Source organism: Microchirus variegatus, assembly GCF_963457635.1.
Source record: "Microchirus variegatus genome assembly, chromosome: 18".
Lineage (NCBI taxonomy): Eukaryota > Metazoa > Chordata > Actinopteri > Pleuronectiformes > Soleidae > Microchirus > Microchirus variegatus.
The window spans coordinates 12,183,526-12,205,052 of NC_139819.1; the positions used below are offsets into that span (position 1 = coordinate 12,183,526).

The 21,527-nt window shown below is 40.8% G+C and overlaps 2 protein-coding genes across 2 annotated transcripts; both read left to right on the forward strand.

The window, feature by feature from the left end:
• Window positions 1–246: 246 nt before the first annotated feature.
• On the forward strand, window positions 247–15,318 carry spef2 (sperm flagellar 2; the record flags this gene model as incomplete). Its single annotated transcript, XM_083905180.1, has 37 exons — window positions 247–301; window positions 1,346–1,448; window positions 1,567–1,819; window positions 1,979–2,122; window positions 3,266–3,418; window positions 3,680–3,756; window positions 3,852–4,065; window positions 4,154–4,342; window positions 5,662–5,849; window positions 6,049–6,220; window positions 6,310–6,532; window positions 6,651–6,736; window positions 6,914–7,017; window positions 7,456–7,700; window positions 7,827–7,902; window positions 7,995–8,149; window positions 8,245–8,388; window positions 9,003–9,136; window positions 9,272–9,399; window positions 9,536–9,684; window positions 9,784–9,911; window positions 10,175–10,320; window positions 10,410–10,466; window positions 10,548–10,626; window positions 10,806–10,865; window positions 10,959–11,088; window positions 11,158–11,289; window positions 11,387–11,525; window positions 12,448–12,520; window positions 12,644–12,800; window positions 12,879–12,985; window positions 13,080–13,262; window positions 13,422–13,508; window positions 13,682–13,852; window positions 14,245–14,439; window positions 14,671–14,793; window positions 14,953–15,318. 37 exons carry the CDS (start codon window positions 247–249, stop codon window positions 14,989–14,991), a joined length of 4,998 nt encoding a protein of 1,665 aa, XP_083761306.1. The 3' UTR covers window positions 14,992–15,318.
• A 672-nt stretch (window positions 15,319–15,990) lies between these two features.
• LOC310940251 (UDP-glucuronosyltransferase 3A1-like) lies at window positions 15,991–20,466 on the forward strand (the record flags this gene model as incomplete). The annotated part of the gene is made up of 11 exons (XM_083905182.1): window positions 15,991–16,083; window positions 17,068–17,197; window positions 17,548–17,649; window positions 17,733–17,853; window positions 18,129–18,292; window positions 18,419–18,583; window positions 18,813–19,021; window positions 19,125–19,270; window positions 19,644–19,729; window positions 19,898–20,117; window positions 20,199–20,466. The coding sequence occupies 11 exons, from the start codon at window positions 15,991–15,993 to the stop codon at window positions 20,464–20,466; spliced, it is 1,704 nt and encodes a 567-aa protein (XP_083761308.1).
• Window positions 20,467–21,527: the final 1,061 nt, after the last annotated feature.

Consider the following 21,527-nt stretch of genomic DNA (forward strand, 5'->3'; position numbering starts at 1 on the left):
TTACATGAGTTTAGGGAAAGGGTTAAAGCAGCGCTAAACGGAGTGGAGGGAAAGGACATAATTAATGCAACACCACCGGACGCTAAGATAACTGTCGCAAATAACAACAGAACAATATAAAGATGAAAGACTTCTGCTGTCTCAGATAAAAGGATCAGTTTTCCGGCTGAGGAGAACCAGGAGACGAGGCGAACGGAACAGAGCAAGGTGCTAATGTCCCTTTGCGGATGCTGACTTCCATAAAAGATGTCGGATTTATTGTGCAGGTGGTTGAACGAGCTCAGACTGACAAAAGTTATTGGTAAGTGTGACTGAAGTCACCACCTGCTACCCTTCTCACATAGAGTTTAGTTATTACCCTCACATTTGTTCTTTGTTTGATTGTTTTTCTGGGGGTAAGGGGGGATATCTGTGTCTGACTGCAACATAATTTGGCAACCCATGTGTGTCATGTATGCAGTTCACCTCTGAGACACTTGAGGGAGCTCGTTCTTGTTTAGCAGCCCGTCATAGCAGCTGGATGCTTTGCTTTCTGTGGAAACTTAGCTAGATGCTAACCTACTAGTCCTGGCACTAGGAGGTAGTGACTGTGGGCCTTAAATTAATTAATTAAATAAATAAATGAATAATTAAAATACATAAATAAATAATTAAAATACATCTTGTAAATGTTACATACAAACCAGTCAGTGTGTGTTTTAAGTTTTAAAGCACATACGTAAGTACAAGTCTGTTTTGGGAAAAGCAGAAGCCACACATTGTCTTGTTAATAAAGTATTATGTGAACCTGTTTTTAATAACACACATACATGAAATAAAGTTGTGATTCATATAATAATCAGTTGTCTCTTGTAAATGTCTGGTTTATCAAATGAAAATCAGCCAGAAAAAAATATTATGCTCAAATGTATTTATTTATTTTTAAATCGGTCCTCATTTAAAAGGTTAGCAAACATTATCAAACCAGTGGTTCATTTAGTTAATGGTGACAAATAAATAGGGTACATAGTTGTTACAACCAATCATTACCACTGATATATATGATTTTTATTTATATATATTATATCTGTTATTTGGTTGAGCTACAGTAATGGGTCATGTAGGTTTAAGCAAATAAAATGCTCGTGACATTGTTTGGCTTTAATATTCAATCTACTGAGAGCAAATCTTGTTTTAAATACACAAATATACAATAGAGATAATATTCAAACAATCCTCCCCCGGGTATTAATAAAGTATTCTCATTCTGATTCTGAATATATGATATATAAAACAAAATAGCCTATTGTATCACATGTTGAAATTGTCACTGCTTGTGTGAATCACTGCGTGTTTATCTTCCCAGAGCCGAAGACCATAGCCAAAGAGTTTTCCACTGGATACCTAATTGGAGAGGTTCTGCATAAATATCAATTGCAGAATGATTTTCACTTGTTTACGAGGAAAGAGTAAGTATTCCTCTCTCCCCTTCTCTCCCTCTCAACAAAAATAGACACCTCATTAATTCACCTGCTCATATGTTCATGATTATTAACCTCACACCTTTCTCCCCCCCCTCCTCCACAGCACCTCCATCTCCAAAGTGAATAATTATACCCGCCTTGAGCCTACTATCCAGTTACTGGGCATCACCTTTGATGTAAACACAGCGCAGGAGCTGATGCAGGAGAAGCAGGGCGTCGCCTCTCGTCTCCTTTACCAACTCTACACTGCACTTGAAAACAAGAAGAAAGCTGAAATGACTGGTACAATGATGGAAATCATGCAGCCAGCAGCGATTGCAGGCCTGCACAAAAAGTTGCATAACAAGTACACTAATGTAAGGAAGCTGTGTAGCTTTTTTATATGCCATTTTCTTTAAACAGCATATGTTAATCTATAGAAACAATTGATATTTGATGAAAAACTGTCAATGATGCAATAATTCAACTGTGTCTTTCTGTCTCCATCTCACCTCACCGTCTTAACGCTCATCTAGAGGCTACATCAGGTGGTGAAACGTGACGCAGATCTGAAGCTGCAGAAGATCACTCAGCATTACGAGGAGACATTTCAGCAACTGATCAACAGGGCTGTCCCGATCCATCACGTCCAGCAAAAGAGAGCAAAGAACATTGAGAAGGTACTGGAGAAAACGTACAGTATATATAAGTACTTTATGGTATTACTTGTGCGTAAAGTTAACTTACAGACTCAATTTATAACCAGATTTAAAGGCATGTCTTTATTAACATAATAATGTAAAGTTCTGTCTTTGCGGTGCATCAGTCTAACCCAGGGGTTCTCAAAGTTTTGATACCTGAGGGCCAATTTAGGAACCCTACATTGGACTGAGGGCCGTCAAAGGAAAAAAAAACAGAAAGAAATCACATTTGTAATAATTTTAATGACCAGATTGCAGTTCTACAGTTTAACGTTAAGTAATATAAGCGTTAATATAATAACGCTTTATAATTTACTAGGTAATTACCCAGTATTTTGGCCATTGTTCTTACCTTCTAATTACAGGTTAATACCAAGTAACACATTTCTGTTACCGTATATTTACTTGGTAAATAGCTAGTAATTGGGGGCTGTAGCTACCTGCTTATTACCAGCTTATAACCCAATAATACACTAAAATTCACCATATAGAAACCAGGTAAATAGCCAGTATTTTTGTTTCCACTTATTGGTCTGTATCCAGTAATGTCCAATAAACATTTAACAAGCTTAGTAGCTCCTGGATTAAAAGTATCAACTGTAATTCATTGCGGGCCGCCAGAAATGTTTCTGCGGGCCGCCATTGGCCCCCCGGGCCGCACTTTGAGAACCAATGGTCTAACCCCATACCCCATTGTAAGGTTGTGGAAAAAAACCTGAATCCATAGTTTTCTTTATGACACATGATGTCATAGAATAGACTCCGATTTCATATATATATACATATATATATATATATATATATATATGTTATATTGCAATATTTTGGGATACTATAAGAAAAGCCAATATAGATCTGGAGTTTAAGGAGGGTTGGAGACTCAAATGGCCAAAAGCCTGCTGCCAACTAGTGATTGGAGGCTAAAAAACAACAACACAAAACCACTGTCAAGAATATTTCAGATATATTAATTGAAGAATCAGTAGTAAAACATCATGAAGTATGCAGTATTTTAGTGAATCAATATGTTCTCTGACCTCAAACTTAAACCCTAGTGTGTTGATGTTGAAATACATGACAAGTCTGGCTGCTGACAGTGAACTGTGTGTGTGTGAGTTGCAGTTGCTGGTGCCCCGTCAGAAGTTCGTTGGCATCGTGTCTTCAGACCAGGCCGCACTTGTTCAGGTGCCCAAGCCACCGCCCTACACCAAACAATTGCACCTGAAGAAGAGACGACTGCAACAGCAGCAGCAACGCAAAGAACGACAGGCACAGGTGTGACACACAGTACACAGTGGATAAAGCAATCATTCATGAACCCTCAGAGGGAATTAAATATCTGGCTTGACCAACACTAGCACAGTGTTTGTAGATCAATGAGCTTAGAGTTTGAAGATGCTTAGGCAATAGACGAGTTAAGAAGTCACATCAGGCACATGAATTATATTATTGTGTTCTAAAACTGTGTTTTAGAAACTAAAGCTAAGGAATTGAAAACATGACATGGTTTTGTTTCTGTTCCTTCTGCCCATACAGATGGTCCAGAGTGAAATATACCTGTTTGAGGCAAACAGAAAGAAACTGATTACTTCTGGCGTCCCTTCCTCCTCAAGGTGTAATATCAATATCTTTACGTTATTTAACCGTTTGTTTTGATAAACCATATATATGTTGACCACTTGTTTGATTTGACCTGTTGTAATTGTAGTAGTCTGCCCACCGCTGGCTATGCTATGACCTGTGGCAGCGGCAATGGCTTCGACGAGCATGGAAGTGGAAGTCAGCTCATCTTGCAGCCCAATAGCAAGTACATGCAGGAGCTGCGACAGAAGCTGGAGGAGAACGCTGCAGCTCGCAAGCAGAGAGACAAAAGGCGAGATAGATTCCTGGTGGAGCAGCTCAGGGCTCACGAAGCTCAAGAGGTGAAGCTTCTCACCCAGAAATGTTAATATTTCTATTACCCAGCTGGTATGTGAGACTTTATTCAGTACACCTTGACTCACCTTGCAGGAAGCGTGGCGAAATGAGCAGCTGGTGAAGCGTCTGACACGCCAGACTCAGCAGGAGCTGCGCTTGGCGTCACAGCTTCTGCAGATTCGCGTGCAGAAGGAAGTGATTCGGCAGAACCGTCTGTTCAGAGAGCAGCAGTACCAGGAGAGGAGGGAGAGGGACTATGAGGAGGCTCTGCAGAAAGAGGCGGTGAGATGGGATAGAGTCATCTCCGGGTGGCTTTTATGGTGTTTTATGGCAGTTGACTCAGTTCTTGGGGAGAGAGCGGCAGCATCAGCAACAGGGTATTTTGTACGATGAGCAATAATGAGAGACTTAAGCCATTGTAATACTGCATGGATCGTATTATAGACAACTTTATTTGTAGCTTCTCAGCTCTTCCATTGATCAAACTAATACTTCAGAGTAGGGGCCTCAAACTCAAAATGACCTGGGGGCCAGTGAACTTCTAGTCTGGTCAGGAGGACCCAGGTCAAGTGAAAAAAGTCCAACAATTCGGGGAAAATTAATGGTTTTATTGATTAGAAATTAAAATGATATCTTGATAATCCATCATGATGTTACAATTACAAATATTTAGGATGACACCATTTCAAAGTAAAAGGGAACAAAAGCATTTATGACACAAAAAGAATCTGTAAATAACAAATACAGCCAGAAATAAAAACATAATTGAAACATTAAATCGACATATACATGTAGACAATTGTAATTAAAACACTAGACAAGCTTATGTATAATTAAATGTTAAATTTAATCATTTCAAAATAAGTGTGTGGGGGGTGCAGTAAATCGACTGGCAGGCCGCATGTGGCCAGCGGACTGTGAGTTTGTGACCCCTGCTTTAGAGTAATTTAAGAGTAAGTAAAAAGACAACAGGTAGTTGAATAAATGTTTGGCAAAGGGTGATGTATATATGTATCTTCACTCTTAGAAATAAGGGTTCCAAAAGGGTCATTCTACAAGGGCTGAGGTTCTACCTGGAACCATTTGCTTCTGAAAAACCCTTTCTCGAAGGGTTCTTGGTAACACTAATGGTTCCAGTAAGAACCATTTTGATCCAGAGAACCCTTTAAAACCCATTTCCTGAATATAGGGTTTTAAAAGGGTTCTTTGTGGAACCCTTGAGGACAAGCCGAAGAACCTTATATGGTTTTTATTATATAGCACTTTTATTTCTAAGAGTGCAGATATCCTTTATCCAAAAAACAAACACAACAAAAACAGAAACCCTGAAATAATCTAATTTAAGGGATGATTTATGTAGAAAATCATGCGAGTGAGAAATGTGGAGTATTATTGACGTTTTGTCTACTGTCAAACTAGAACGCTTAATGAAATTTCACCTGCTTTATCAGCGTATAAATAGAACACAATCATTAATAAGTTCAATTTTATGAATCCTTTAATAACAATAATCACTCAGTTACAAAAATAGCTTTCAATAACTCACAGTTGTTGTTCCTCCTCCGCTAACTTCATCTCTCTGATCGGGGCCCCCGATCTAGGCTCTGGCTGAGCAGGTCAAGCTGGACCACGCCGATGAGATCATAAAGGAGTTTGAGTTCTTTAACAAGATTGTGGCTGAGCGAGCACAGCTCAAATACGAGAAGCACTTCAACAGCTGCAAGGACATCATGGAGCAGATACTGGACTTTGCCACCAAGATCGGAGAATTTCGACTGATCACTGAAAAGTACGTAACACAAAGTCACATTTGGACCTCCTAAATGACCCTTGATTGTGGGAAATCCAAAATGTGTCGTCATAGTTGGCTTTCCTTGTAGTTCCTGGTCGAGTCTCCTCCCTTCTCCTGTTCATGATCAAAAACATCATTTTCACAGATCTTACTAAATCTAGCTCTCCCGTGATTTTTTTTTTACTGTTATGTCCAGTCTGATTCCCCAGAAGCTGATGAGGGAGTGGAAAGAATCGTTTTTGGGTGGTTTTCCTCTCTACGAGCCGAGCGAGGACCCACTGCCCGGATTGGAGTCACCTACCTCAGTGGACCCTGTGGATGTTAAGAAGCAGGAGATGCTTAACAACCAGGAATATGATGAATACACTGTGAGTTTAAAACCTGAGTGCAGTTTGTTTTTGGATTATGTTTCTCTTCCAGCATCAAGCACAGTAACCTATTCTGTATTATTTTTTAGAACATGGTCGGTGATTGGATATGGCCGAAGGAAGCAGGGGAGACCAAAACACCCCCAACCAACAACAACATCCTTGGACATATTATACAGCGACTGAGGAGCATTGCTTACCCTGTCATCGAGAAACCCAGCATGCCTCCATTTCCTCCCTTCATCCTCAAAGCCTGTGTCCTGGGAAAGTTTTGCTCTGGCAAGACCACCTGCATAGCCAAGATCGCCGAGGGTATGCAGCCTTAGAAAAGATGCAAACATACACACAAGCTCAATGCCACACCACTTAAGTCAATTCCCAAGGTAGAATCAGATGTGTCACTTATTTGTTGCCCGTTTTCTGCTTTTAGCACATGGCATTCGTTACCTGTCAGTTGACACACTGGTTGAGAAAATGCTGAATGTTTACCATAATGAAGAGTACAAGAAGGTAGAGGTGGGTCAGATAATGTGTCTCAAAAATATTTGAAGCCAAGTTGCAAGAGTTTATTATTTGCTCAGAATTGTAATGTATTATATCAGTAACCTGCTCTGAGTGTTTGTCTCTAGCTGTTCCGACCGCAGTGTTCTTTCGTTGTTGAATAAACGTTTCCGTCTCATGTGTGCGTCCCAGATGTCTACTCTGGCCGCAAAGGGAGCAGCAGCAGAGGAAGAGCTGAAAAAAGGTCATGGAATTCCTAATGAGCTGTTAGTGGACATTATAGTTGAGGCTATCAGGTAAGCTCAAAATCAATTGTGTTATAAAAACACTCTCAATTTTAAGTTTAGTTTTGACATAATCTATTCCATAACTTTGTTTTTTGTTATTTTGTTTAATTTTATTGTGTGTATTTGGCACTAAAGGTTCATTGCTGTTTGTCATTAGTCGTGTCACCAAAGCTCTCACCTTTAAAGGGCAAAATGCACAGGGGAACCAAACTAGACGGCGATGCTGCTTCCTTGACGTCATCAAACTTGGTCTTTTGTTACTGTTTTGACTGCGAGCTCTTTATTTGTAGACATTACTTATTGTGCTTTTTAACAAACCAAAATGCAACCAATTTCACACTGTGATGTGTCAGAGAACTGTCAGGTGATATACACTTATTTTTATGTACAATGTGGGGCTAAATAAACAACAATCTCAGGATGGAAAATGTGCTGTGTTTTTACTAGGCAAGTTCCACCTGAGTCAGGTTGGATCCTGGAGGGATTTCCAGTGGACATCACTCAGGCCCACCTACTAGAAGAAGCCCTGGGAGGATGTGTCGAAGTAGTGACAGTGGAAAGAAGCAGAACAGACCTCGTCTTGGATCCTGATCCACCCAAACCTAAGCCTCCTCCAGATCCTGTTTTGGATCTGGTTCTGGCGCTGGATATTCCAGACGAGACTGTGATCAAACGAGCGTTCAGTCACGCAGGTGGGAGTTTAAATTAAAGTTAAATATCTGTGTGCACCTAAACCTTATCCTTTTCTTCACATAAGTTGTATGTAAATTGTATGTTTGCATTTCTGTGGGGTTTTCTTTCTCCCGTAGTTGGTGCAGACACAGATGTTGCTGCTGCTGATACAACCCACACTCCCCCAGACAAAAATGTGTATCTGGCACAGATTCCACACAGGTAAAAATAAAGCAGAAACGTATGTGAAACCAGCCGAAATGAATATACATCAGTGCAGTATGTGTCTAATATTAATATTTCTTCACCACCAGAATCACAGCTTTTGAAGACACTTGGCCAAAACTTGAGAAATGGTTTGGCGCAAAGCAAAATATTCTGATCTGTGTGGATGCCGATGTAGACGAGGAGGTGCTTTGCAAGAGGGTGGAGTCTGTCCTGCAGCGCTGTGTAACGGTAGAACTTAAAGGTATCTGGTTTTCATTGAATTATTTCGCAAAACCGTGACATTTCCCCCTGAAAGTCCAAATTTCACTCACAATTTCCTAAATATTCCCTCCTCAGCATCCATTTCTCTACCTGGGGACCAACCTCTGCCCGTCTCTGATAACTCTGCAGGCCTCAAAGATTCCACATCGAGCCTTAAAAAGAGCAAAAAATCACCAAGTGTGGAATCACTTCACAAGTCCAGCACAAACACCCCTCGAGGTTATTGTATCAGCAGCCAAGATAACACATATTCATTTCTTATTCAAATGTGATTGGCTTCATAGAGAGGATTTAAAAATAATATATTGTGTTTTAGTTTGTATTTGTTTTGACTATTTTTGGTGATATCTTTAAAGGTGCATTATGTAATAAATCTAAAGCAACTGACCATAAAATCCTCCTATTATGTCACAGAGACTCAGAATTAATGTTCATAACATACTTAACTCACCAACAACAACTGTACAGCCACAATATTTGCAAACTGCAAATCATATTTATGTTTTGAAATCATGTTTTGGTATGTGGCGCCACCTACCGCTGTCTACTAATCATTGCAGTCAGTAGAGTCTCAGCTGCTGAGTAACCACGGGTCGTCAGTTACGTCAGAAAACGAAACCCAAAAGACCTTGATATTTTGAATTTGAATGTGGTAACTGTTTTTGGCCACATTCTTACATATGGCACCTTTAATTATCAATATAAAATGTTGACTTTTGTGCTCCCCATTTTTTAAGTGACTTTTATCAGAACATTAATAAGTGTAGTCAGTATCTATTTAGGAAGTTGTTTTTCAAATAATGAAAGGTCATGTACCTTTGTCTAATCAATAGGGCGTCCTGGAAAGACCTCACCTTCCTTAGCGACCAAAGAGGCCGGTGCAGGAGCTCACAAGGATCGAGCTAAATCTACTTCTCCCAATTTGCTTCCACCCAACTGGGTCTATGTGGATGAACGGCTGCCTCCAGTAGGACACAAACTATCGTTTTCAGTCTGGTTTATGAGTGATGTGAAACATCCTCCTCATACGCAGCCACTCGTGAGGGTTTAATGTGACTAACATTTCACCCATTTGCCCATTTTTGTTCTTGTCTTTCTCAAGGAAATCCCAGGGTATCTGTCTTCCCATTGGGAGAAATTATGTGAGTCTTATGTGAAAGGCATAAAGACAGTGATGCAGCAGCAGCGCTCACAAACGACTGTCGTGTGCCATCACCTGTACAACATCAGGTATTCAGCAAGGCTAAGACATTTATGCATTTTTGCCATGTAAAACTACATGTAATGTACCTTTATTTCCTTTGTCAGAGATTTTTACACATTTTAATAAATAGACAGCAACACGTGTGACATTTATTACATGTAGGGAGGAGTTCAAGCATAAGCTGTGGCGTGCAGACGTAAAGCAGGAGTTTGTGTCCGAGTGGCAGACGGACTTCAACAGCATATCCGACGACATGAGAGAAGACGAGGAAACCAAAGCAGAGCTACATCTCAGACTCGATGCAAGGCGATGTTACATACGCTACACTACAAATGTTCCTTAACTGATTACGTTTGAGAATCTACTTGAAAGTTGAGGGTGTTCTGTGATCTGTGCGCAGGAGCTGCGAGTTTGTTTGCGGGACATCAGCAGCAAGCGCAAGGAGCAGAACGAGAAAGAGAGGGCGTCTCTGATGTACAGCGGCTGGCTGGAGGATCACACCGGCATCATCATCAGACACCACGCTGCTCTCATGCAGGTGCATTCTCTTTGTTTCAGGTTGACTTGAGACTTGCTAAAATAGCTTTAAAATGCTGCATATTAATGAAGCAGAGTTTCAGATGTACTCTGCCCCTCACCCAATGTCAGCTGGGACTAAAAAAAAAAAAGATGAAATGTCACATTTACATAAGTAAACACACTCTTTGCTGTGAAACAAATGTCACTCAAGTGCCTCCCACCTCTATTACTCATCTTTGAAATGTCTCTTCGCATAAAAACATTTGTTTTTGTGTTGCACAGGTGGAATTGGGCCGTTTCCAGGAGACCCTGTCTGTTCTCAGGGTCTACTATTTCAGCATGCGCAAAGAGATGCTGCTCGAGCCACCCTCCAACTTTGTCTGTATCCCCTTAATGGACAAATCAGAAGTGAAGGATCAGGGTGAGAGGCAAGTAACATTTTTTTTTAAACGGCAAAAATAATAAACTGTGTGTATAATTCATAGAGACACTGATTGGGTTTACTTTGCTCCAGCAGTGCTGAGCCGATGGACACGGGTCACAGTGATGAAGATAAAAAGAAGAAGCCTAAATTGTGAGGGGAGAGAAAGAACCATCACCATCACAGTGTTTCCTTTTCATACACGTGTATAAACAGTGCCCTCCTTTTCTGCAGTCTTCAGTTCATATCCAAACAGCCCGACTCCTCAGGAAGGGTCTCCAGGATGCATGGACACGACACAGACTCAGTCAAGGTCATCCTTGTGTCTCTTTAATTGTCTAATATAGCTGTGGGCCATGGGCCTGTAACTATTGTTTTTTGTTTGTTTTTTTTAATCGAGAGTGTACTTTGTGAGTAAAATGTGGTAGACATTTACTCACAAAGTACACTCTCGATAGATACAATATTTATCTTTCTAATTCTTCCCAGCAGCCAACTCTCTCGATGTTTATCTCTGAATATGACGACACAGTCGGAGCCATCACCAAACTGGTAATGCACTGTCTGCGTTTGCGTTTTATGGAGGTATACATACATGAAAACATATATTTTGCTGATGTGTATGTGGGTCATACATGTGTGTAGGTGTTCGCTGAAACCCACCAAGGGGAGCCAAAAGAGCAGAAGGAGAAACCACCGGAAAAGGAGAAGGAAAAAGCCACCACAGATTCCGGCAAAAAGAAAAAAGGAAAACAGTCATCGAAAGACCAGAAAGGCATGTCTTAGTATTAAGAGAACAATTATGTCCTGAATGTGTTGTGCTGAATCTATCATGTTCCCCCAGTTCCAGGTCCATCAAAAACATCTCCGACACCCAGTCCTGTAGAGTCTGATGGTAGAAGGTCCGAGGACACTTTCGATAAAAAAGTCCGAAACAAATCACAAAAGGAATATGCAGCTGTACTGGAACATGAGGGTACGCACACACACTGTTTTGATATCTATAAAAGCATACTGGTGTGCGCATGATTTTACAGCCATGTTCCCCCTGTGAGCATATGTTTGTTTTCCAGAAAATGCGGCAAAGGTGCGAATTGCACTGGTGAAAGGTCACGGTGTGGCGATGGTGCAGCATCTGCAGAGCAGAGCACACAAGGCCTCTAGCGACATGGAGAAGTGGTTAAAGGACTACTACCAGGCAGAAATCAAGAGGTATTTTTTGTCTTTAATGAACTATAATTTATCTTTTTCACAGTTGATGTTTGTCGATGTGAAATTGTGGGACAAACACAGGTTTTTACCAGCAACATTGATTACATTAAACAGTTTAAAGAGAGCCAGGGTTGTGATCACAGTCTCAATCTCAAGTTCACTCATCTCGTGATACATATACAATGATACACTGCGATCTAGTGGCAGGATGTCATCACTTTGCGGGTAACGCAATCGCCATGCATTATGGGAAATGTAGTTTATGGTCAACACATGCCTTAAAGCAGCATAGACCTATTTTAACACTGATTTTTAAGACCAATTAATCACTCGCGGGCTGCATTAAATGACGTGGCGGGCCACATCTGACCCCCGGGCCTTGAGTTTGACACATCTGCTGTAGAGGCTTTTTCTTCTGACAAATATATCTTCTGATAAATACATGTACCTTTATCTTACTGTTATATGTCATTGTATTAGAGGGTATGTGTGGATATATAGTATGTATGCAGTGCCTGTAGGAAGTATGTATTCCCTATAGTGGGAGCTGAAGAAGATTTTTCAGTTACGGTAATGATGATAAGGAACGTAAAGGCTAACATAATACAAACACTGTGCAACCTCATTAAGCAGAACACAATTTTTTTTAAATTTTAGATTAGCATTAGCGTGGCTGACAGTCACAAAACAGCTAGCTATGCTAATGCTAAATGCAAAAATTGTCGTAGCCTCGCTAGCTTACCTTTAGAAACAAGTTCGCCAAGTTAGCCGCAAAGTAGTAGCACGCTAATACAAAATAAATATGTGCTCGCGTATTGGTGAAAATTCAGATTTACTCACTGTATTGTTTCAAATTAAGATTTTAATTGTAAAGGGATTAATTGTCCAACATTACTAAATGTATCTCTCCTTTTTTTTCTAGTATTGACCAGTTGATAAAAGTTGCCCGGCAACACATTGAGACTGGTTCTAAGCTGCACAATGAGCTGGTGTTGGTATGTTTGTGACTTTACAAAGACAGTTTTTAGACCTACCCAAAATAAGTTGTAACATGGTACTCGTTCCAGTACCTGACTTCACTTTCCCTTTGTCATGGTTCTCCATGTTCTCTTCTCCAGACATTTACCGACTTCTACCTGAATGGAGACTGCCTCATGGTGATTACTCGGCCGTCCCTTCCACGTCCACGTCCTCTGGAGAAATCCACACCGTGCACCCCAACCATCACACAGCTGGTGGCCCTCTACCAGCAGCTCAGCACCATTGCTCCATCAGGTACATAGCTGTGGTCCAATAATCGTACTGTCAAGCTGTTCATTACTTCATTTGTTCTCTCTTTTCTTTGTATTTCAGGCCTCATGTCCAGTTCTGACTTTTCCAATTTGCTGATGGATATCACTTGTGTCGATATGGGCAGAAACCCCTTGCCTGAGTTGTGGATCAACATGACGGAAAGTCAGGTACCGTCTTTTCTCTCCGTCACAAACACACCACATTAACACATACAGTATGCCGTCACTCACTAAGTATTGGTCTTCTCTTTCTTGTCCCCAGCTGACGAAGATTGTGTCCCGGCTCACGGACCAATATGAGCTGATTGACTGGCGATGGTTTCTGCTCAGTGCTGCCCTTCCATGGCCTTTTCCCTCCTTAATGCAGCTGCTTGACGTGCTGCAACATTTCAAAGCAGAGGATCCCGAAAACACCGGCTTCATAAACAGGGAGCAGTACCTACAGGTTAGTCTATACACTCACAGATATTGGTTAAACGTAACTGTGTTGGTCTTTGGTCTGTGTTCTCCCACACTATGTACTGAGAGTCTACAGGTATACCTGGATTTAAGTCACTTGTCAACACATGTTTGAGTTATTCCCTCTCTTTTTCTTTCTAACCAGACAGACTTGTGGTTCTCCGGTGAGAGTGTCACAAACGGTCGACCGGAGCCTTCCTTTCCTTTTGACCGTCTGTCTTTCGTACGCAAGGTAAACTACTCTCATGTGCTTGACAAGCGAGTTCAAAGTCGAGGGGAAACTACTGTATTCTTTCTTTAAGTCTTTATCGTGTGCAGACAGTGGAAAACACATAAAAGAAATTAAACTGTAAACTCACATAAAATCAACTCCAATTAACATCAAAGCATGTTCTTTCCCCTTAGTTCTTTTTCCAGTTGTTTGCGGACCGTTCTGTCTCTCCACCGCAACTGGACTATGTGTCCATGCTGCAGTATTTTGCTGCTGACCCTGAGCCCAGGCAGGCCTTCCTCAGATCACTCAGTGTAAGGGTTGGACAACTGCTTGAACTAACCTCAGAGGGCCAGCTGGTCAAGGTGAGTGAGTTTTGTGCTAAGAAAGAGACTTAATCTTCTATCAGCAGGCATGACTGGGAGGAATTTAAATTTTATATATTATATAAATAATATACATATATTTATTTTGCATTAGCATGCTACTACTCTGCGGCTAACTTGGCGAACCTGTTTCCAAAGGTAAGCTAGCGAGGCTACGATTAGCATTAGCCTAGGGCTAACATAATACAAACACTGTACAACCTCATTTGGCACAACGCATTACCATTACTGAAAAATCTTCTTCAGCTCCCACTATAGGAATACAGACTTCCTACGGGCACTAGCACCGTCTTGCAGCGGCATGTATTGTTTTTCCAAATTTGACTTTCCAGATCACCAGGTAAATGTCTGTCTGTGCACTGTGTGTCGCGTTACAGTCTATGCCCAGCCTAAAGGACAATACAGAGCTCAGCCGCTCACAACCTGGTGGAGTGAGCGAAGACATTCTGGAGGATAAGGGAGTGTCCATCCCTGATCTGCTCCCCGTCATCTGCCACAAAATCACCAAGATGAAAAGCAACAAACTCCTTCCTCCTGGCTGCCCGAGTGAAAGGGAGCACACCAGGGTATGATGCAGTGAAAGTTTCAACCGGGGCTCAATTATGTACTCCAATACCATCAACATAAAGACATGGCATTTTTGAAAGTACTGCAACAGGGGTTGACGGTCACATTTACAGTTAAAGGGTTAATACCTCCATTACCATCCAAGGTTAATTACAAACCATATTTTTAAATGTCTGCTCTTTATTATTGTGTTGATACTGGTAAACCTGTATTTATCTGCTGCCTTCTAGAAACTGAACGATATTTTCAGTGAACTTGGCTACGAGCCTGAGGAGTGTGCCCCCATCGCCACGCTGTCTAAGCATCCTTACATCCAGAGCCTGATGGACACATCGATACATTACCAACTTGTAGTACGTCTCCATATTTTATATGTCTGATAGATGAGCCTCCAAAATTCACACCATTTGTTTTCTGTTGCCATGAACAGTCATTAAAACGAAGCACGCTTTCTTATTGGTTAATTATGTTATCTGACAGGTTTTCCTCTCTCTCTCTCTCTCTCTGTTCAGAATATTCTTCAGATACTGCGTGATCGGGGTGAAGGTTAGTGTTGCATTCAAGGCAACAATAACTGAGACCAAATCATGACCCAAGATCAGAGTGAACTGAGACTACAGGACAAGACCAAAAAAAAGAAGAAGGCAGATATGCCACGGATGCTAACAGCTGTAAAACACCAAAGAAGAAGAAGAAGAAGATGACTTTTAGGAACTGAGACTGAGTTAAGACCAAGACCCATCCTCTGTAGTATATATAAACATACAGTCATAAACATTTATTTAATGGAAACAATAGCAATGCACTGGTGTAGCAAACTTCACTGGACGTTGAGGAAGTATAAATTACCGTAGGCATATACTTTTTTTTGCGTTATGTTAAGCAGAACAGAGCTTACTTCTGTGCTCTTCTTTCACTCTGTACCATTATAGGTATTTATTAGGTATTTCCCTTACTATGAAGGTTCCTGACGTTTATTTGCCGCAACACAAATAAAAGTGATTTGAGTTTAAAATGAATATTTGATCTGCAACTGTGTATGTAATCCCAAAATTAGCAACGGTAATGCAATCCTTGTCGACACGCCGTATATGTGTTTTATTTTCGACTTGTCATGCAAATACAATCCAGTTTGGTTAAAGGAAATCACACACAGCAAACACGTAGCTCCGTTTTGTCACCATAAACCTAATTTGACTTTGTCTATAGGGAGTACAATATGACGTATGCACTTAATCTAATGAAGGGGAGACTAAAAGCTTGACAGTTTCGTAAAAGATGAGATTCATACAATACTTGCTGGTGTGGCCATTTGAAATTATTCTCATTAGCTTTATATTTTAAATATGTGCTTGTTAAAGTATTAAATAAATGCATTTTTCAATCCTAACTTTGAAATGTGAAAAACAGACAGAAGCAGGGATGAAAACCAAACTCGAGCAACAACATCAGCGACGGCAGCACTGACCCCTCTGACTCGCACTTTTTCTCCTTGATACACTCCAGTGGTTTTTCCAACAGACAATTTTTTTTTTTTTTTTTTTTTTTTAATGACCACTCTGGCGCACAGAAGCACTGGTTGCAGCTACAATGAGAGCATTGTCCAGGATAACCTACATGTCAAGCCTGACTTACCAGCAACGGTCAGCCAAGTGCACCCTCAACCTTATGTCAGTCCATTCAACAGTGATGGAGCTGGCGGCTTCTATATTTAGCAGTCAGGGATCAATTGTCTATACCAATCAAGGTAATGCATGAGATGGTTAGACACACATTTCTGTAAATGTGTGAGAGTTAGCCACTATCTGAAAGTGTTACAAAACTGCAGAGCAGAAATCCCAAACACATTTAAACATTTAAAATATGCAGCACAGAGAGCCACGTTAACCATGCAACTTAGTCAAAACATTCAAGCACAAGAAGAGAAAATAAGGGCTGACCCGGGTAAATAAAACCAGACTGCGAAAGCAAGATAGTGACGGGTGACTGAAAAGAATGTTCAACACATGGCACATCACACTTCACTGATGTCACATTTTCTTTAAACAAGCTCTAGTATGTTTCACTGTATGTGTCCAGTTCTCTTATAGTTGATGGGATAGAGTTGAATTCTAGTGCTGCCAGCCAGCTTTGCTGTATATCAACAAGGGCTTTCCTTTCCTCTACTTGTCGGTGGAAGCGGGTTAAGAGAACATAACTCTGAGTAAGATTTCTGTCTGTTTCATTTGATGCAACAAGAGCTGGGGGAACCTCCCACTCCTCTGTGCCTCCATAACGTCCCTATTTCCCTCCCGTTCACTGCACGTCTCTTACTCTTGACATAACAGAGCTACTCAAACCTCTTCTATACTGATGACTTTTCCATTTCTGCCTAAAGGAAATATTCTGAATATGTTTTACTAGGTAAGAATTTGGACTTCACTCCATATCTATATTCTATTTTGGTGCATTTTCCCACCCCTGATGATTTCATGTGGGGAAACTTTCCCATCAAAACAACTTGTCTCATCTTGTTTTAGGCTCCGATCGCTCACTGGATCTGACTCCTTTGCTGAATTACTTCGAAAAAAACTTTTGAAAGACTTTCTCACAAGGAACGGTTGTTCATGCGGAAAGTCTTTCATCAGTGTTTATTTTGGAGCACGGACAGGACTGTTGGCTGTAAGTGTTACAACATGGGGATCGCATTTTGGACGTTTTCTCTCCTGGCGCTTCCAGTGTTGCAGTCTGCAAAGATTCTGACTTTCTGCCCCATTGGTGAGTAGTTTGTGTTTGTATAGCAAACTTCTATAGTATGTAAACAAAAACAAATGCTATAATGAACTGAGGGCTTTAAGTTATAGAAAGGTTTCTCACTCTTGGTCCTGAGAAGCCACTGTCCTGCATGATTTAGATGTTTCCCTGCTCAAACACAACTGATTCAAATGGTCAGCTTGTCAGTAAGCTCTGCTGAAACCTGATAATAACCCATTTATTTGAATCAGGCGTGTTGGAGCAGGGAAACACCTAAAACATAGAGTAAGTGGCTTCTCAGGACCAGGAATGAGAAGCCCTGAGTTATATAGTATATTGAGTGGATTCATCAGCTCCTGTCTCTTTCTCTACAGGAGGAAGCCACTACTTGTTATTCGATGAAATTTCTCATAACTTACACCAGCGTGGCCACGAGGTCCGCATGCTCTTGCAGCTGGGGACCCCTGTTATTACAGGTACTCTGCACACACAGCGCACACAAATAGAAGGAAAAACCCCCCAAAGGAAAACATATTTTGCACAACTTCTTCCCATGCAGGTCTCTCCTATGAAGGCCGTGCAGACAGTTACCAGATGAGCACCTGGTCCTTAGGAGAGGAGTACATCGAGGAATATAACGCCCTCTTCTTGGAGCAGCAGAGGCAGTTTTTACTGGGAAGGTATTGCACAAATAAAGTAACACGAAGGCAGGAAAGACAGACACATGCAGATGACAGGATTTTTATCATGCATAATCAAATTAAGAGAACCTCATCAGTGTGTATCTTTTCTGTGAGTAAAATACTGTCAATTCAATTATGTTCATATGTGTCTGTTTATATAACTTATTTTAATGTGGACAGTCCTGCTAACAGCAGTTTACATATCAAATTGAACTTGGTTTTTACTCAATCTCCCTGCATCACAACACATTCTGCCTTTTTCTTTCTATCAGGGATGACTTTAATGCCCATTTAACCTTCATGGGACACCTGTCATATCAGTGCGATAAGCTGTTAGAAAACAAAGAGATCATAACTTTCCTCCAGCAGCAACGCTTTGACATCGCCATCCTCGACGCGTTTAACCCCTGTTCCTTCATCCTGGCACGCAGACTTGGTACATCTGTTATTTCTAACACTTTGTTTTCTTTTATTATTATTATTATTATCATTATTATTATTATTATTATTATTATCTTTGAGTATTTCTACGACCATTCACTTTACTCTTGATTTACTCCAGGTGTCCAATATATAGCTTTCTATCCTGGCACTCTGAACGCTCCTCTGTCCATCGCTCTTCCCAGCCCCATCTCATACATCCCTGTCTTCCACTCCCAGCTGTCTAACAACATGAACCTGTGGGGTCGTGCCAAGAACCTCCTTTATTCTTTGCTGGATCCTGTAGGTAAGAGAGCTGTTATAAAGGAAATGACGTAGTATGAAAGCTATTTTATCAAGAGTTTTAAAACTGTAGTGTGCCTTACTTTAGCTGTGTTTAGTTGTGCTGTACACAGGAAGGGATTTGTTGAGATGGCTGCAAATGATAGTACAACTGATGACAGTGGTAGAATAATTCGAACATCGACAACTTTTCCACAAATCTTCACTTAACTTTGTTGCCGTTTGGTTGAAAGGCCAAGAAATTGTTTGGTCAAAATTTAAGGAAGTCGCTGAGCACCACCTTGAGTCAGGCGCACCCCCTGGTGGACTGGAGGAGTTACACCGAGGAGCTCAACTTTGGGCTTTCAACACTGACTTTTCCCTGGAGTTTCCTCAGCCTCTTATGCCCTACACTGTGTTGGTCGGAGGTCTCCTGAACAAACCAGCGAAACCTCTGGAGCAGGTCTGTTTTCTTTAAACATATGGCCATATAATCTGAGATTCAGTTATCAGCTTTACTTCTTTTATTTGGACTTGGCTCTTCCTCCCTATGCATCATCCCTCAGGAGCTTGAGTTGTGGATCTCAAGTTTTGGTGAGGCAGGTTTCATTCTTGTGACTCTGGGATCGATGGTCTCCTCAGTCTCTGTGGACCTTCTGCTCGTGGAGCTGGTGGCAGGCTTCTCCATGATTCCTCACGGGGTCATTTGGAGGTAAAACCATGACACATTTGGCCTCTCTCTTTCCTCTCCATAGGTGCCATCACGGTCCGCTAACAACTCTCTGACCTTAGCCATCTCAATCAGATTCCCTTCCTGTTGTTTTACACCTCTCTCATTTACATTAGCCATCCACGTCATCCGTTTAGCCTCCTCTGCTCCTTTTCCCTTCAAACTTTCCAGTGAATGCCATGTTTTCCAAGCCATCCTCAGTTCGTCACAGCACATCTCCAAATATCTTAGCGACCTGTCCAGGGTGTACCCACCCTATGTCAGATGGGATTGGCACCAGTCCCACTGCAAACATCATGTGGAGGATACACCGGTAGATGACGGATGGATGAATGAATGGTGTTTTTTCTTGCAGGTATGATCCCAAGCGATGGCCACCAGGCCTGGACAAACCTCCTAATGTCAAGCTAGTAGATTGGCTGCCTCAAAACGATCTGCTGGGTATGGACACTCTTTCTTTCGCGGAACCTTTTGTCGCAAACATAAAGGCCTGTTTTGGTATTTGGTAGAATTTGTTGTTCATTCAGGGTACTTTTTTATAAGTTGGCTAGAAGAATCATGAATTTCAGGATAAATTCCTGCCTTGACAGTATTTTCTGTTCACAACAGGCCACAAAAATATCCGTCTCTTCATCACACATGGTGGACAAAACAGCCTGCTGCAGGCAGTGTACCATGGTGTTCCCGTGCTGGGAATACCTCTGTTTGGAGACCAGTCTGATAATGTGATAAGAGCCGAATCAAAAGGACTCGGCCTCAGCATCAGCCCCACAGACATCACCAGGGAACTGCTCCACTCTACTATTAAAACACTCATACATGACATCAGGTATGTGGTTGGATGTCTGAACATTTTTTTTGTGTCGCCAGTAGACTACAGAGTTTTGACCAATCATTCCTGCTTTCCTAGGTTCAAGTCCACAGCTCTGTCCATTAGCAGGATACACAGATCCCACCCTGTCCCTCCAGCCCTCCGACTCATTCAGTGGGTCGAGCACATTCTGCACAGCGGAGGTGGAGATCATTTACTTCCCACTTCACTGTCACAGCCGTGGTACCAGAGATACCTGTTGGACGTGATGCTTCTTCTCTTTCTGGGACTTCTTGCACCTGTAGTGCTCTGCTGGATTGTGTGTAGGAACAAGAGGAGCAGAGATAAACAAAAGAAATCACAGTAGCACTGAGCTCTACGTGTTTCCTAAAACAAATATTGGTTTGAAAAACGTGTTATTAATCACCCTATTTAAATGAATAAAAAAAAGCCACTGTTTAACCCTTTAAGGTACTACTCAACTATTTGGTCGACCATACTTTAAGTCACTATATCTCATTGAAAAATGCATCAAGCTGAAATCAACCTGAATGAGCCATCTCTACCATTGTGTCTGAGAGCAGTACGCCTACAGCATTCCTTCTATAGCAGGTAAGACTATTTTGTTGACATTTCGTTTGACGTTTCAGAGGAGAGGTTCTACAGAATTATGTAACTAAATTCAACAAAAATAAGTCTTATAAGGGTCAAATAATTTTTTCAAAACACACCTTAACCATAAAATGACAAGCCAAACAGTTGACTTGTCATTTTATGGTTAAGGTAGAGAAGCTAGCTAATGTTGATAAAAATAAATTAGGGGGAAAAAAGGGGTTAGTGTTGTTAAAATGAATACTTTAATTTACTGATCAAGAAATTGCACTTAATGCGACTTCTCTGAATGTTGTACATTTATTATTAACAGACGTCTCAACCGTTTGGTAGAGGATTGTATCTGAAATATTGTAGGGTCTAATTCAAAAAATATATATATATATATTGTCGTAAGTGAATAAAACCTGCAAATAAATTATTTTTCCTTTCCTTTTTTCTTGGTGCGTACCTAAAGGGTTAAAAATATTATTTCAAATCATATTTTTTTTTTCTATTAGATCCAATTTCTACATCAACATCATCCTGTCTTCACTAGTTGTGTCTAAGTTATAATGAATGACTTTGTCTTTTCTGTAAATATGTCAGTTTAAAATAAAAAAATGTTTTCAAGTATTAAATGTGATGCATATTTCTGTGAAGGCATTGGTGTTGATTATCCCTCGATAATCCCAGTGTGTCATGTATAGGGTTAGATTTAGTAATTAATACATTTTGCTGATAATGTTTGAGACAGATTTTTAAAGCAGAACTTTTACTTGTTTTTTGTTTTATTTGTATTTATAAATATTTCTATTAACTACTTTTATTTGTGTG